Raw genomic sequence first — 17,819 nt, forward strand, 5'->3', positions numbered from 1 at the left:
GATCAGATTTCTGTCTCTGACCCAATGAAAACCTTGCCTATAAGGACAACAGAGTCAAGAACCAGGCCATCCACTGAGAGTTCTCAGGGATCCCATTCACTTCAACCTGGTGGAAGTGATGACTCCCACCCGCAGGGATCAAAGTTTATTTTCTGAATCTACATTCCAGCTAAGGGAGATCATGGCATGGTCTATGACCTGCTACTGTGGACCACTTACCCCCAAGGCCACATTGGCAACCCCTTTAGAGGTCCCACCAGTGGGTGGGTTGTTAGGACAGACAGAGTCTCCCTGCTTGTGTCCCAGTTGAGAACACTCAAAGCAACAAGGTTGGAAATGGGACACCCTGGGTCACCACCGACCAGAAACTCCCCGTTTTTGAGGAGAGGCTAGGGAACTCTATTCTGGGACGAACTCTGCTGTGGGGATCCTGAACCACACTTCTTGGTGTCATTCCTGGGTACCTTTTTGTGGACGCTGGTGTGCTGTGCCATGGGTCTTTCTCCTAGGCAGAATCTCTGGATCTGTGTGCCTCCTATCAATCAGGTGTAGGAGCAGACCTGCAAAACAAAGACTGAACATGTGCTCTCTTTTCACTAAATTGTACAGCCAGGGTAATCTTTTACTTCACTGACCTTCACTCAACCATACAGTGTCTTGCAAAAGGAATCTACACAATCCACCCAGGGGAGCGTCTGTCACTAAACCTCTGCCTGTACTTTTCTGGGGTGAGGTGATATTTACTGACAAGGGTATCCTTTATGTGGGGATACCTTCACCTTTCCCCCTTCTCCAGGGCCCAGTAGGGCTTCCCTCCCTTCACTAGGTATGTGCATCCAGAGACTGGCCATCCAATCTTCCGCAGGTGACTATTAATCTGAGCAACCACATAGGCTTCCAACCACTTTTTAAAACTTTTCTTTTTACGAAGTTTTACATAGAGCGCGCTTGACCCGGTATCAGGTGTCAGATCCCCTTACATAGAACGAGTTGCGTTACAGGAGGACACATTCATTTTTGGTAGGCACGGGGAGATTAAGGGAGTTGCCCAGAATCACAGGATGTTCAGTGTCATGGCAGAGACTCGACCCGGTTCCCCAGATTCCAGGTCGACCGCCCTAGCAGTTAGGACAACTCCTCTCCCCACTTGTCGATTTAATGCCTCATAACAAAGTTAGGCTCCTGATCCTTTGGAATGTGGACCCTTGTCTCCAGCAGGCACTGTGGGAATGCTGCCACTGAAATAGCTTGACTCCAGTTGCCTAGCTCTTATGTCCAGCTCTCTGAGGCTCCTTTCATGAGCCATTATGCTCTCTGTTGCCTCGATGGCCATTTTCCTTTCCTCCATTCTGAGATTTGCCATTTGTAGCCTGAACGCCATCTCAGCCTTCCTGTCCTCCAACTCCTCTTGGGACACGCTTTGTGAAGATACACCGCTCTCCGCTCTGACTCAGAGTTCCCTTTAGGAGATAAGTCATCGCCTTTACCTGAATACTACATCTCAGGACTGAAACCTATGTCCTGCTCCTCCATATCATCCTTCTCATTCACATCGCCTGTTGCTGTCAACTGGTACGCCTCCGACAAGGCCCTCAGAGCTTTCTGAAGCCTCAATTTCATGGTGCCTTGCTTGGTTGGCTGTCCCCTTTCCTTCCAGAAATGCTTGAGCTCACCCACAGTGTAGCTCTCCAGGTTGATGAGCTTAAATCCATTTCTGAATATATGGTCACATACACAGTGAATTTGGAAAAGTATAATGGCCAATCAAGTAGAAATGTTGGAAAGTTGGCTATTGGTGGTGGGGGGGGGGGGTAGAGTCCTTCTCAGCAGGCAACCACAACTCTTGTCAGGGTGAAGTAACCAGAAAACCCCCAAATAACCTGTGCTTAACCATCTGGCAGTTTAGCACAAGGAAGTTGTTCCTAACTTAGTGGCAATGCGTAAAGTATTTATGCAGCACTTCAAACAGTAATAAAGTGAAAACACAACACAAGAAAAGTCCCACACCAATATAGCAACAAAAAAAGAGTACAATTTAATACATTTAAAACCAAAATGATAATTCAAACAGTAGAACCGAAGATATGCAATTTTAAAGATTTAAGTGAAAATAGTGCCTAAAAGTACAAAGCACCACCTGTGGTTATTTGCCCGCGCCGGACCAGGACACAGTCACAAGTTCAAGCTGACCGCGATGGAGCATGGCCTTATGCAGGGCCCAAATTAGGCTAGTTGAACAAAAGTACCTTAAATCCTGGTTTGCGGAGCATTGCGGCATCCCAAATCGAGGATACGTCATGTAGCGGCGGTTCAGAAAAGCTGCGATGCAGAGTCCTGCATCGTCACTGAGGATGTCGTCGATGGGGAGGCTTGCAATGCGAAGTCCTGCGTTGAAGGTGTGTCGCACACGAACTGTTCCCGAGAGGCTGGGGGCTGCGATGCAAAGCCCTGCGTCAGGAATGCAACACTTCAAGGAGATGAGTCACACTGCATTGGCCCTGCTCACATGTTTACAGCTTGGCTGGCAGGGCACATTGAGGCCCACTTCTAAGGGTCCAGGACTGGGGTAGACCCACAAGGACGTTAGGACTCACAGCCATCAGAGTCCAGGTGGTGGGTGGGTTCAAGATGGTTGGAGCCTTTTCTGTCCCTAATGCTCTGACCAGGCGGCCAGCCAACTATCCCTTGGAGTCACTCTGGTGGTCCTAGGTTCAAGATTCAGGCCCAGTCCTTCACTCAGGCAGCATGACAGGAGTTTAACAGAGTGGCAGTCCTTTCGGCAGAGCAGCACTGCAGTTCTTCTGAGTCTTTCAAAGGTCCAGAGGTGTACTGAGAGTTGGGTCTGAGGGTCCAATTTTTATACCTGGTCCCCACTTTGAAGTAGGTGGAGTTTCTATAGAATTCCCTTTGAAGTCATTTAAGTTGTGTGCCTCCCCTACCTCCAAGCTGCCTGCATGAACACTGCAGTGGTGGCAAGTCCTTTGTGGGAAGGCACAGCCTATTTAGTTGCAAGTGGGGCTGTGCCCAGCTCTTCCCCCATCCTGCCAATTGATGGCCCATTGAGGCACACCTAAACCACTCTATTGTGTGGCTGTGTAGGAGGAATAAACAAAAGTCAACTGCCAACCACAGCCAGTCATGTGACCCAGGAACAGGTATCCGGCACCAAATAGCGCAGGAAAATGGCAATTATTGAAAACTGGCATTTTTAAAATTGTACCTTAAAATCAGACTTTACTAATAAAAAGGATTTATAACTACAATTTCTCCTCAGACACCAAACATTACATACTTACCTGCTCCCAATTGAAAACTACCACTTATTACATTTCAAAAAGGGAATCCAATGTTATCCTATGGGAGAGGTGGGCTCACAGTAACGATAAACAAATGTAAGAGTTTTTCACTACCAGGACATGTCCAACTTTTTAAATACAGTGCACAATGCCCTATGGTCTGTTAAGCGCCTGCGCTAGGGGCGAGTTCGACAAATTAAAAAGGTAGGTTTAGGCCTAGCAAGAAGTTTACTTTGCCAGGTTGAAAAAGCAGTTTTAAAACTACACACACATGCTGCAATGGCAGGCCTGAGACAGGTTAAACGGCTGCTTAAGTGGGTGATACTAGTGGGCCTGCAGCACTGATTGTAACATTTAATTTACAGGCCACCTTACTAGATTTTACAAGGAAATTGATTGTGCCAATTGGGGGTAAGGCAATTTTACCAGGTTAAAGAAGAGAGCACAAGCACTTGAGCATTGGTTAGCAGTGGTAATGTGTGCAGAGTTCTAAAGGCTACAAATACAAGATCAGCTAAAATAATGGATGAAGGAGTAAGGCAAAAGGTTAAGAGAGAACTCTGCAGAGAGAGCCCAGTCCAACAAGGTGGACTATATATCCTGATTATATTTAAACCTCCCAAAGCCCTTATAATCTGCTGATGTTAGGAAGATCATCATCCACCTTTGCGTCTGGTGGGCTTCGTAACCTTAGCTGATGTTGGTGTATTAGGATGATGTACCTTACCTGATATATCTGGACGATTCAAGGCTGTATCTTCGGCATGCTGTACCACCCTTAAATCTCAGTGAACCTTAATGATTTTTATATTTATCTGGTGGTTGTTAGAAAACAGCACAACTTAATATTTGGTGACAAGATGGTAATCTCAGTCGGTAATTGTTCACTGTGGAGCAGGGAAGTTTTGTTCTGAAATAAAAAACTTCATGACACCAACACTTACAACTATTCTTTGACTGGACCTACGAATCTAAAACACACTGCCAACAGAACTCCCCTTGGCAAGGTTTTGAACATTGTTTCTAAAAGAAACAAAACCACAATGTTTTTAAGTCGAGATTCATTAAAAAAAATATATATTGTAGATTTTTAAAAACATCTCCCTATAGCTTAGATATTGATGGGAAATTCATGAAATATAATCCAAACAGTATTTCACAGGGGATTTGAATCAGTTGAATCATATTGGTTTCAAAATGATCACATATATTAATACAGAAGTCATATTTCCTACAATGCTTATTCATCAAATGCCTTCTACACGTGTATATTTTCAATGTATATCACAAAAAAATTACATTCATATGCACCTGACAAATCACATTTTTGTTGCCTCCTCTCAAGGTGCGAGTTCCATAATATATTAAAATACCATATTTTAAAAATAAATTATCAAATACACCCTGTGAGCATGAAAGTAATTAGGCAAATAGACTGATTCTTGTTTTTACCAATCCCCTTCAGATCCACACATACCTTGCTGGTAGTGAATCTTAATCCAGGCTCCACTATTATATACAGTGAAAATGTGATCTAAATCTTAAGTAACTTGTACTCTGTTTTAGAGGTAATGTACTCATAAGATATAGTTGAAGACAACTAAAATATACAATGTCATATATGAGATTCAAAGATTCTTACTCCTCAATTTAGGTAAGATCTGTACTCAGTAGTTTCATTTGTCTGTTTAGAAGACCTTGAAGTTGATATTTATTGAGGCCCTTAGCGTCATCTTTTCATGCAAGCCTATTTCAATGAACATGGAGGTAGTTTCCCCAATAGAAATTCATTCTCGATTCAATGTTGAACAAAGCCAGGTACCAAGTGTTCAAGGATATTTAAAATTGCCCAACATTCTATAATCCTTTTGTATGTGATTCTAAAAGTTAAACCAACTATTCCCAATTCAAACTCGTGACCAAAAATGGAGTAGATGAATAAACTGTTAACAGAAGTCTCAAAATGTTACCCTCCATACAATTTAATATAATTTGAGATCCTCATGCCATGGTGCCATGGATACGCACATGTACAATGTTTACAGTAAAAGATCAACAACAAGTGATCAACATTGTAGCTGCGAAAGTGCGCATTTAAACTAACTAATGCCTGCTTTTCACCACATTTTTCATCAACAAAGTTTTTCGCACCACCTTATCTAAGACCACAATTCTAGATTTCACAATTTCATTAAGAGTAATTAATTGAAGCCTTTCCACCAATTTCATTTAGTTTTCTACTACAGTAACTACTATGGTTTTAAAGTAAATGCATGTCTTAGATACAGGATATGAGAGATATATGACTGCAGACAGTGGAGGGGAGGGAGGCCAGTCTTCCAGCTCCAATGGGCTCTCAGACCAGATACTCATCTCTTGATGTGTATACCATCATTTCTAACACTATTATCCACCTGGTTCTTCATGTCGTCTTCCTTAACCCATACCAGACTTTTACATCCATTAGGTCAATTATTCCCCATTAGCCTCCTTCTGCTACTGCTCCTCTATGACCTTTACTTGCCTGCCTTAGCTCACTCCCTACCTGCTGATTGGATGCTTATGGCTGACTTTGCTCAATATACTTTCCTTCTTTTTTGGTGAGATACAAGCATTTTGAGGCACTTCATCCACATGTCTCTTCTCGTGGTCCTTCCTTCAATTGCTGATGACCCACTCCCCTAGCTGAAGATTTCGGATAATGTACATCAAATTACTAAAAGAACAAAACAAACAGCAAAACCTGATATGACTCTGTTTCAGCCTGTCAGGCCTTTTAAAGGCCACATCATCTCCTGTAAACCGTATCAAATTGTGGCCTGTTGAAAGCTTTGTTTTGTCTTAAATGCTTTTCTCAAGGGGTAGTAGATGATATTTGAAGACAGTGCAATAGCAGAGGAGAATTTGACAAACATTTGAAAGGAGAATATTCTTGGCAAGGAGTTGTTAAAAGGGGCCTGTGCTCTTCTATTGCAAGACCACTCTGCTCGCTTTGTTAATAAGACGTGAAGAAGGGCAGAGAGGTTTGGGTGAATGATGCTTCAATTAATGTGAGGAGGTCAAAGTCACGCTTAAGGTCTACCATACGTTTTGGAGATATTGGAATCAATAAGAATATTGGGCTAAAGTTAAGTAACAAAGCGTTAAGGTCTAAACAAAAGTAAGTTTACAGTTAGTAAAGCTACAGTAATTAAAGACTACTAAAATGTTGACAGTAGAACTAGAAGCAATTAGGATAAAATAACTTAACTTGTAATCAAAAATAAACATCACATGCATCAATAAAACATCCAGCTGGGTTAAATTACCTTTTACAATTCTACTAAACAGTTTAAAGGAGGAAAGAGGAAGCCTCATTTAAAATCAGACCTCTAGAGATCTTCTGGAAGTCACCCTCATCAGAGAGGCTGGTTGAGGGGAGAGGAGGTCTCACAGCATAGAGAATTTTGTGAATAAGAAAACATGATTTGGGATGCAATCAATATGTGGGATGACTTTATCATGGCTTTTACCTACTAGAATTACCAATCTAGGTTCTCAGAAAAGCTGATAGAGTTGATTTGAATTGCAAAGAGATACCAGGATGACACTGTACATTTCCCTTTGGGATATAATCAGTTGATTTAAAGAGCCAGGACTTTGCTAGTCAATAAGTTGACAAACAACAGAAGTACATTTTCCAGAACTGGAGTTTTCTGGCTCCAACATCTGTCAGGGCCACTGTGATACCCGGTCTAGTTTTCAGATTAGTGACTGATATAATACCAGAATATGAAGAAAGGATGAAGCCACCATTCCCAAAACACCTCATGATTTGTGATAGAAACTCACCAAACCCTTAATGTGAGAGCGATACAGGCATTGTTCCTCACACTTCATGTTACTGTTCCATCCAATAGAGAGACAGGCCCAGGGCTCAAAATGTTGCTGCAGAAGTTTACATTGTTGAAGGTGATCAAATCAGATGATAAGCAGAACTACTTTTGAAGTTATCTTCTGTCGTCCTGGGACCACAACTGCTCTTAGAAACAGTGAGCAGGATAGGCTGTAAACATGTGCGAGTGGTACAGCACCACTAGGAAAAATGTAGACAAATCTAAACTCAGGACTGGTGTGGTTTTCCGACACTAACTAGCCAATATGAAGCATCTCTTATTTCACCAGTGTGGGGATCAGTAATAGATACAAAATACAATGCATGACAACTTATCACGATGCATGTGCATGTGACACATCCTGTTCTGAGATGGGGTTTCTCTTTTTACTATCTATTGCATTCTACTATTGATTCTACACCATCCCCCCCTTTCGGTGTCCGCTACTTCAAAGGTAAGATCACACACTTAGGTTGGTGCTTTTTTCTGTACTATACACAGAATCACATGTCTGTGCATGTTGTTAACATATCTTGCTTCCTTTTTGCATCACTAAAGGAAGTGCATAGTCTGGCTAAGCAGTCAGACATCTAAAGCTACACAACATTAGACACTGACCCTGGACCCTACTGGTGTCTTCTACTGGAGTGAGTCCAGTCCTGTAAATGGTGTTCCTAAGATTGCAGGGCCCTTAGATAAGTGTTGCACTGTACTCCCCCTCCCAAAACTGCAAAAGCTGGGACTTAGAAACTTTTTGCCACCTTTTGCTCTAAAGAACCAGCAGGGGACCGGGACAGGCGTTGATGTCAAATCGCCTATTGGGTCCAACTTGCTAGTTTGTCCCGCTCGAGGAAATCTGACTTCCAGGTTTAGAGCTTCACTGAGAGGGATGCACAGCCAAAACTTTTGGACAACAAGACCTTCCTGGGCAGCAACACTGGACTTCCCCTGCTCTAAGCTTTCCCGCCTTCATTGACGGCCGTACGGGACCCCTCTCTTAAGAAACCTGCAGTCATACAAACCTGACTCAGATCCAGCTTACATATGTCCCACTGATGTCTCATCAATGACCAGCTTTTGTCCAGATACATTTCTGAGTCCAAAGGTAACTCTTTGACCAGGACCTACCTGGGCCTCGTATCCCACCCGCACTCCATCGTGGATGGCCTTAACTTTGCAGTTGCTTTGTGCTGTTATACACTAAACTTTATTTCAAACTTTCAAAAAATTAATATCTCGAGCTCCCCTTATTGGATTTTTTTTGTTTTGGTCTCTTTTCACCAATTAAAATATTCTCTATTTTCGTAAATCGGAGTGGGATTTTTATTGTGTTCCGTTTTCAACCTTTTAACCGTTTTGGTACTTCTAAATGCTTTACACGTTTTCTTATGTTAAGCCTGTCTGCTGTGTGCTATAGCTACCATGGGTTGAGTTTAGGTTTAAATGACAAACCTTTACCAGACCTAACAGGAATAGTGTCATTACTACTTGTGGTGGACTACCACCCACCCCAACTAATAATCCACTTTATAACAGAGTTATTTAGCACTTAAAATAAATCTGACAATGACTTTGGCAATTTATAAAGAAGCTATGAAGCACATACATACCCTTCTCAGATTCAACACTAGTTACAGTAAGTATTTGCATCTGATTGGCAGGAGCGAAAAATGTATGTTTTAAAAAAGTCTGTAGATTCACAATTTCGAATGTGCCAAGGATAGCAAATGGAATTAAATGATATAATGTACTTCTAGTCATTGAAATTGCCTGTCCTAACAATCTTTTTTACCAGTGAAGGATTCTAACGTATTGCAGTATTTTGTATGAGATTAGAGACGTAGTATTAAGCATACAGGAGACATTTATGGTCAACTGTTTTAGCCTAGCTGATGCCCATAAGAAGAACCTTTATACTGTACCAATTAACTGAAATGCATTTGGAGGTATCTTTGATAATATGATCTGAAAATTATATGACGGCATAGAAACAAAGATATGATACGAGATTGAGTTTCTCCCTGGGAGCCATTATTACCTTCAGTTCTGCATCACATTATTATTCATTATAACTATCACATACTTATGTGGATTTAAAAAGAGCCAATGTAAAGTGTAATAATTTATTGTCAAGGTGCCAAGAAAATCAAAACACTGTCAAGACCAAAATATTAAAAAACGTGGTAATTTCTGCAGTGAAAGAGCATTCCATAAACAACTATATCCAAGGAGAGGATACAATCTCACACCCACATATCAGGTCTCAATATGTATTTTTAAACCCAACCGATGATTGTGCAAAAATACATCGATTTGTAAATATGTATACACATAATGGTTCATATTTTTATGTACATACATGTTTAGTAGAAAGCTCATTTAAAACAGTCTACACTATAGCAGCCTCTATTGCAATAATTACATTTCTACAAGCAATATAAAGGTCTGTACAATGATCATTACACATTTAGATAATAAACAGAGACAACTGGACCGCAATTTATCTACCTCTGCATATGGCGAAGCTGAATTAAAAGATCTTGTGAGAATCCCAAGCAACATCGGGTGTGCAGGTTTCTTATGACTAGTGCCAAGACGCACAAAAAAACACAAAAATGCAAGTCTGATTAGCATTGTAGGTGCTTCTAAAAACAGGTGTCGGGCTGCTCTTGCAAACTTGCAGCGTAAATGCCCACGAAAGTCAAGGCACACTCACACATCCAGTTGTCTCAATGAAAGTCACTGCAATTTTGTTTCCACAAACGCACTTGACATGGCAGGACCACTACCACATCCAAAGCCATTCTTCTGTGACTCAACTCCTAGGTACGCCATCACAAGTTCTGACCGGCGGTGCAACAATTGCATAATATCTTCCGACAAACATTCCGTATTTGAAAATCGCACCTTCTCAAAGTCAAAAATGTCTTTCAGGAAGTAGAGAACTTGATCCTAGGAGTAAGAAACACATATTATTTATACAGTGGTGCAAGAACATGCAAGGTTTTAATCCCCTCTGTAAAGAGGAGAGATATAAACATCTGGGACAATTAAAAGAAAAAAAATGAATCAGGGCACCATACAAGGCCTCGTTCGAATTTGCCACTTACAATAGGTATGCTCATGCTTAAGTAGCCACAGTTATGTTTTACCCCTTGATTTAATTGACAACTTGAAAATAAACAAAGCTAGCCGTACGTGTATCACAAATAGAAGGCACCAATCACAGTCTGCAAACAGATCCTCCCACAGGTCATGAGTCTGAGCTATGTTTGCTATTTCTGTCGATGAACTGCACTGTGAAAAATAGCAAGCAAACCAAGTGTCAGCTAATTAACTTACCAAGTAAGTGGTCAATGGGGCCAAAGCCGTTCCATACTGTTTTTTTTGTACTACGGACAGGAAGGGGATGGGAAGCAGCACCAAAGAGGGGGGGGCCGAGGGTAGGATTGACTGGAGGGGGGGGGGGGAGGAGGGTTGGGGGCAGTGACATAGTGTGGGTAAAAAAAGCACCATGATGTAGCCAGCACTAGCTGTGACATTACAATTTCTTTGTTTATTGCTGGAAGAGAGCTATGAGTCAAAATTGGTAGGGATGTGCTGGAGGAAGGGTGACGACAACGGAAGGCGGGAGGGAGGGGTTGGGGGGCAAGCAGAGGACCGTGGGAGGGGCGAGGTCAAGCCCAGGACAATTGAGGGTAGGAGGAAGGGGCTGGTGCACGCAGACAACGGAGGGTGGGAGTTAGGGTCTGAGGAAAGCGGACTACAAGAGAGGGTGGCAATGAGGGGCTGGGGCAAGAGACGGGCAACAGCGGGAGGAAGGAGCAGCGGCAAGCAGATAGACAGCAGAGATCAGCGGGGAGAGAATATAGAGGGGGAAAATACACAAGGTTAATAGCATATAAAGATGCATTCTGGTACAGTGCTTAAAGACAAAAAAAGTATTACATCCATGCTCCACTGTGGAATGACAAACACATTAACATGAAGGAAGCCTACAACAGCTGAACAATAAAAAGCCATGAAATGAAAGGGAGGATGAAACCAACCAATGGTAAATATTAGGCCGCCTCCAAGTCCACTGTTAGAAAACAATGCTTCTGGAAGAGACATTGCAAGCGCTGTCTAGATGAGACTAAAAACCTATGGTGAAGGGATGCAGCCAAGAGATACAGTTACACAGGCAACGTCACCTGCCTTTCCCTCTTTAGATCTATGCTAAAGGCATTTAGTTAAAAACACTTTGTGATCATTAACTACAAATAGAGTTTTACAGCTAAAATTCGTTGCTTAAAATGTGATGCTAACCTTACTTACTTATTCACTGAACACAACAGGGGTTTAGGATGGTCAATGGGATATGAACTGAAGTTATGTGTGAGTTGGTCAGTGTTTCTAGCTTCTCGTAACTATGTGCCTTGGCAGAAAGTACAACAAAAAAATGTTTGCACTTACTACCCACTGTAAATTATAAAATACGTGACTTAACAATATGATAGGACACTTCAGTTGAGCCAACTGGGCTTTACACCTTTATCCAATACCCTCTTCTACCAGATTCCAGTAGGAGTAACTTTTTTCCCATAAAATGAGTGACAAAACATCACTTTGACGCACAATACCAGCCTAAGCTGCTGCTAGCCAGTCATGTCTTTCCTATGCTGTGTCTATCGCAGCCCAATATTCGACTAAAGGCTTCCAGAAAAAGACTCATAGTAATTTTACATACTTTTGCAATATTTATTGGATTTAATAGATGCCTAGGATGGATTACATTTTTGGGATCTAAAAGTAACTTGCCATGAGCTGGTTGCATATTTGATCTTATGTGGGATATATTTTCTTTTGTTTTCCAAAAGTCGGGATTAGTAATGCATCCCTATTTTTATATAAGGATCTTAGCATATTTTTTTTTTCTCTTTAACTGATCTGAGTTGCAACTTGCAGGTGGATATGTATTTTCAGGCAAAAATCTTATTGGTATCACTAATTGTGGATAAGTATTGACTCATTGTAAAAACTCGGGGCAACGAGAGGTACAGAGCACCACATACACATATAGCAATGTGTTGTGTGGCCAAATATGAAGTATTTTACTATTTCCTACTGCTGGCAATTAACACGGAGTACGTTCGGTCTGTCTAGTGAACCAGTGTGGACAGGAAGAAAGAAAATGCCCTGGTAATGGCAAAGACAACCAGGAGCAGCAGGCAGCCTCAATGTGAGTGGCAGGAGGATGCGTGGTGAGCAGTTGAAAGGTAACTTGGTAGTGCTGAAAAGAAGCCGGAAAGAAGAAAATGAGTGTAGCACAGGATGATGCCATCAAGACAGCAAGTCTTCAATTCCACATAGAATGTGTGTAGATTAACAAGTCAAACACAATAACAAGGCGACGTCGATCTGGCTTAGATGTGTTTTTCTCTCCTTATCCCTAAACTGTGCTATTTTCCAGCCCTCAATGATCATTATGAATGTGTTTTGCAGAGTTGCAAATACTTTTTTTTAGAATTTCATTTAAGTGTGAATAGCTGGTATGTTGAACCTGGCCCTCAGTTTTTCTTCAAGAAATCACCTCTTCCTGTTTTACAGCATAACAAGGTGGAAACAACTTCCTGGCTGTGGTCCTGAAAGGTCCAGGAGATTTGTAGAAACAAAAGCTGATGAGATAAAGTGAGCAATCCAAACAAAGGGGGAGGAAGCGGAAAAACTAGGATCACCCTCCTCAATGATACTTTAGGAACAAAAAAGGAACCCAGCACGGAGCAACATTAGAGATAAGCACACTCTCCACAGTGAATTAGAGAAAAACTCTGATTTTCCTAAAAAAAAAACTCAACCACCAGAGTTGCCCCTTGGAGGCATGCTTTATCATTGGGGTTCTTCCCCATCCGCTATGGATCAGGGCGTGCTGCGACCAGATGGATACGCGGGAGCACTTTTGGCTATTTTCTATGATAAAGATGATGGTGTGGGAGGGGAGTGGAGTGAAGGTGTTAAGCAAGTTTTAAAAATACCTGACTAGTAGGTCACCATACTTTATTCGTGCCTCTTGTCGGTATGGTTAAAATCAGGGGGATAGTGTGGAAAAAACAGGTTTTAACGAGTCTATTTTTTCAGGTTGACATGTTTCAAGCCCTGCCCCTATTGCCTCTTCGTCAGGACCTGAGGAAACTAGTTCCTTTTGGTACCACTCAATGTCCCAAATGGGAACTCATTTATCTTGCATGCCAATGCAGAATCATGCAACATACATACGATATTACTGGATGGTGTTACTTCACTGCGCCTCAGCCTCTGCACCTAATCAGCTCACCAGAGAAGATGCGGTCCCCGGGTGAGCTGATTAGACACAGAGGCCAAGGGCTGCCTTGACGAAGGTGTGACTACAGCCCCCCTCCATTCCGGAGAGATCATGATGCATGAATACGGCGTCTCTAATATACGCAGTGACGCAACACCATCCAGTAATATAATAATATAGTAAGGAGACCTACTAGTCCGGTATTTTTAAAACTTGCTTAACACCTTCACTCCACTCCCCTCCCACACCATTGTCTTTATCATAGAAAATAGCCAAAAGTGCTTCTGCGTATACGTCTGGTCGCAGCACGCCCGATCCGTAGTGGATTGGGAAGAACCCCAATGATGAAGCATGCCACCAAAGGGAAACATTGTTGGGTGTTTTTTTTTTTTTTAAGAAAACCTGATTTTTTTCTTATTTCTTTCACCATGGAGACCATGTGCCTATCTCTAATTTTTCTCCTTGCTGGGTTCCTTTTTTGTTCATAAAGAGATAAAGTGAGCAACATGAACACATCGATCTGCTTTAACTTTCCAATATACTTACCCTGTCCATTCTAGTGCAGGATCAGCACTCAACAGGGCAGCAAACATATTGAATCTGTGCAAAACAAGGTCCTGGAGAAGCGGACAATCCCTTCTACAACTGTGCACCTCTTCATTTGATGATCAGCGCTTAGCGCTGTTAAACCAAGTGCTCAAAGAAGCATTGTAAAATGACCTTTTAGCAATGACCTATGGCGTGGTCTAGCAAAATTCTCATGCTTTTTTAAACCAGATGGTCTGTGGTCTGAAACAGGTGGCATATTCACCTTCCAAAGCCTAGCATAGGACGAAAATGAATATTGTGTACTTTTATACGCATAACATTAATGAGGTCCCTAATGACCCCAAAGAAAGCTTCACAATTGCAGTGCTTAATTTGAGCAGGAGCTTTCAGGTGCTCAGCACCTGCACTTCTTGCACAGGGCCGGGGCTACTATTTTTGATGGTCTCAATATTAATTGTTCAAAATCAAATTAAAAATAAAAAGAATAACATACATTGCATTGTTTCTGGCTGGTAAATGTTCATAGACAGGCCAGCATACACCTGTCCTGGCAGGCATGATTGTGTATCACCAATTTAGTGATGATGTCATCTCGCCGATCACAAATCCAAGAAGTCATTGACAAAGTATGTCTTGCATTCTATTCCCAGAGTCTGCTGCACCAAGCTACTGCCTGAGCCTTAGCCTCCAATTGGATATTTGTAGCTGGGGGCTGACTCAAGACGGAGTTGAGGCAAGGAAGCTGCGAGAGCGTATTTGGAACTTGGGAGTGAGGGCTCTTGAGGAAGAATAAACGAAAGTAAGTGTGGACATTCCACTTGCTGTGTAGCCAGAGTAGCATATCCTGCAGCCCTGCATTGCGGCTATCCTCAACGTGCTCGATGCGGCTGTGGCCCAACACAACTTTTGTGCGCCATGGCGTCACTTGTAGAATCTGTGCGCTGCAACCCAGCATGGTAATTGCTGAGCGTGCGTGAGTCCAGTAGGCACCACAGCCATACTTACCAGCATTGGCAACATTTCGGCTGGGGACAATGCCTGTGCTGTAGCAGGCAGGGTCACAGCAAGCTGAGCAGTGGATGCCAATGCCGTCACCTTCCCTGGACCTACTAATTACAGGCAGCACTAGTGGTGACATCACCTGCTGTGCTCGAGCAGCTACCTGTTCTGCAAATAACCCAGTTATACTGCACTGATTAATATATGCAAAAAAAGAATTTTCATTTGGTGTACATTTTGTTTTTGCACTCGGTGTAGGTAAGAAAGTAAAACACATGTCATCTTCCTCTTATTTAGCAAAGACAACAGGAAAACGCAGAGTACAAAATAGCAGGGAAATGTACAGGCTGACGACAGCGGTCACAGGCAGCAGCAGTGTTATCGATGAGAGAGAGAGCAGGAGTAAAGAGGAAAAGAAAAAACCGGAGAGGAGAGAGATAAGACGGAGCTAAGTAGTAGAAAAGGAGAGCAAATCAGATACAAAGAGAAAGCAGCCATGATGTGAAGAAGAGAGCATTAATAAGAGAGAAGATAGAATGAAAGGATGTAGAGGACAGGACAGAGGAAAAAAGCAGACAAATGATAAAACGGAGACACAGCTAATCACTGCTAGAAGAGTGATCGTAAAGAGCCAAGATTGAGGGGAGAGAGAGCAGACCATGGATAAAAGTGACGAGGAAAAAGGGCAGGGGTAGAATGAATAGAGGGCAAATCAGAAATGCAGGGAATAAGGTAACACACCAGGTGTGACAAGGATGATAGAAAACAATTAGAGAGGTTAGAAGATAGACTCTTAGAGCAAAGACGTAGAGGACAGACAACAGATCAAGGATAGAAGATAGAGACTGAGGCAGTGAGAGTTTTGAAAGTGGGGCTCACCGGAGGAAGAAGTGAGCTGTGGCCTCCTTGGCAAAATTTTAAGCACCTGCACTTCTTATTTTACAAATTAAGCACTACACAATTGTAAAATCTTAATTAAATACCCAGACGTGTAACCCTGACATTAATCCAGCCTTATACCTTTGTGGAGGCTTGTCCGAGTACCTTCATGACAAGATAGAGAAAATGTACCTGCATTTTTTAGTTCCGCCAAGTAATATAGACACTTTGCCTACTCCAGTGTTGGTCATCTATTTCCTATTGGACCACATCTGTTTCAATTTACATCACCTTGCTGGAGTAGTTGGCTTAAGTTTTGCATAAGTGTAGGTCCGGCTCCCAGTCTGACACTGTTGCGGTACTGCAGATCATCAATCCAAAGTGTAATGCACTATCTAATCAATCACTGGAGACCGCAACTGTTCCTGCCAGCTAGAAACATGATTACGTGGTACAGCTGCTAAAAAAACATTAGCAGATCCTAACAATGTATCAAATTATTATCTGATATCTTTGCTTCCAGCAAGCTTCAATGATGCTCAAAAAGTGAGTCAACTGTCCGCTGTCTAACTATGCAAAACACCGGTTTTTGTATTTCACCCAGTCTAGATTTCACTCAAGCCTCAGTAAGTAATCAGCATTGCTTGAAGTTACAGAATGTATTAAATTTAGCTTGGATCAAGGTTACTCTGCTTCTCTGGTACTGTTGGATGTATTCGCAGCATTTGGCAAGCGTCGCACTTCATCTTGTTTGCACAATTTGCATCTGTGGGGTTTGAAGGACTGGCCTTCTGCTGGATAAAAACTTTCCTTTCTTACAGAAGCTAATCAATCATGAAGGAGTGCCACAGGGCTCTTGGTTGACCCCAACAATATTTAATCTCTACATGGCCCCTTTAGCTAAAATTGTTCTGCCCTGTGTCCCAAAAGTGGTTTCATATGCTGACGATACACAGCTGATTTTCTCCATTGATAAAAATCCTGCCATTTCTCAGGAAGCCTTTAAGCTATGGCAAAAACAGATGGCGCTAGGTGATACGAGCTGGGGAGAGGTGTGGAAACTAGTAGAACAAGCATTTGCAATGCAATCGGTCTCACCTTTAGGACCTTATATGTATTTAGCTATGCAGCACATTAGCCTGGGTGATGAAACTTCTACTGTTCTTTAACATGGAGGGAAAGTAAGCACCAAACTGCGTGATACACCAGGTATGGGAACACAGGGAGAGAAATATTGGCTTTCAGCTGGAATGGGTATAGTCCAAAGCTCTGTTTTTAATATAAAATTAGGGCCTTCAGTGGTCATATCACTGAAAATACAAGATTTGGAAAAAATATTGTCTACGGGTGCTCGTGGAAGACAATTTCTATGGACTGGAATCTAGAGGATGCTAAAGTGATTCTGGTATTTTAATGATCTCTGCTGGTCGTTTTCTATCAAGAAAGTTAAATAGAGGCAGTGGCAAAACATTTTTTTAAAAGAAAGTCTCTCAGCAGAAAGCAATTCTGTTATTTTACTGACCTCTGCTTGTCGTTGTCTATCAGGACAGTTAAATAGAGGCAGTTGAACAGAAAAAAGTCCCTAAGCGGAAGCAGACAAGTCGTAGGGCTGATCTCCAGAGCCCACATAGTACATACACATATAAGTATATAATAATTATATACTAAAGTATATACAAGAGGTCTCGACTGCTCAACCTAAAAACTGTGAACCATCTTCAAATAGAAGGTAGGAAATGCCAAATGAAAATAGGATGTTCCTGAAGGAGGTGGTGTATAGACAATAAAAGTGGACTTAAAACTGATCATTGATGGTAATCAATGACTATAAAGTTTTATGGAGATAACATTAAGTCCCCAAACATGGAGAATGAGCAATCTGACAGGTATGAAGAGAACCACGAGTAAAGCCCAGGAGGT

General features: G+C 42.0%; 1 protein-coding gene across 1 annotated transcript in view; it reads right to left on the bottom strand.

Moving 5' to 3' along the window:
- Positions 1 to 9,280: 9,280 nt before the first annotated feature.
- Positions 9,281 to 17,819, bottom strand: part of MIGA1 (mitoguardin 1) — a 694,793-nt gene continuing 686,254 nt past the window's right edge. Inside the window, exon 16 of the mRNA XM_078659267.1 lies at positions 9,281 to 10,123. Within this exon, the coding sequence (XP_078515393.1) occupies positions 9,911 to 10,123 (213 nt within the window). The 3' untranslated portion in view covers positions 9,281 to 9,910. The remainder of the gene's footprint in view (positions 10,124 to 17,819) is intronic.

This window comes from Lissotriton helveticus, chromosome 1_1, assembly GCF_964261635.1.
Source record: "Lissotriton helveticus chromosome 1_1, aLisHel1.1, whole genome shotgun sequence".
Lineage (NCBI taxonomy): Eukaryota > Metazoa > Chordata > Amphibia > Caudata > Salamandridae > Lissotriton > Lissotriton helveticus.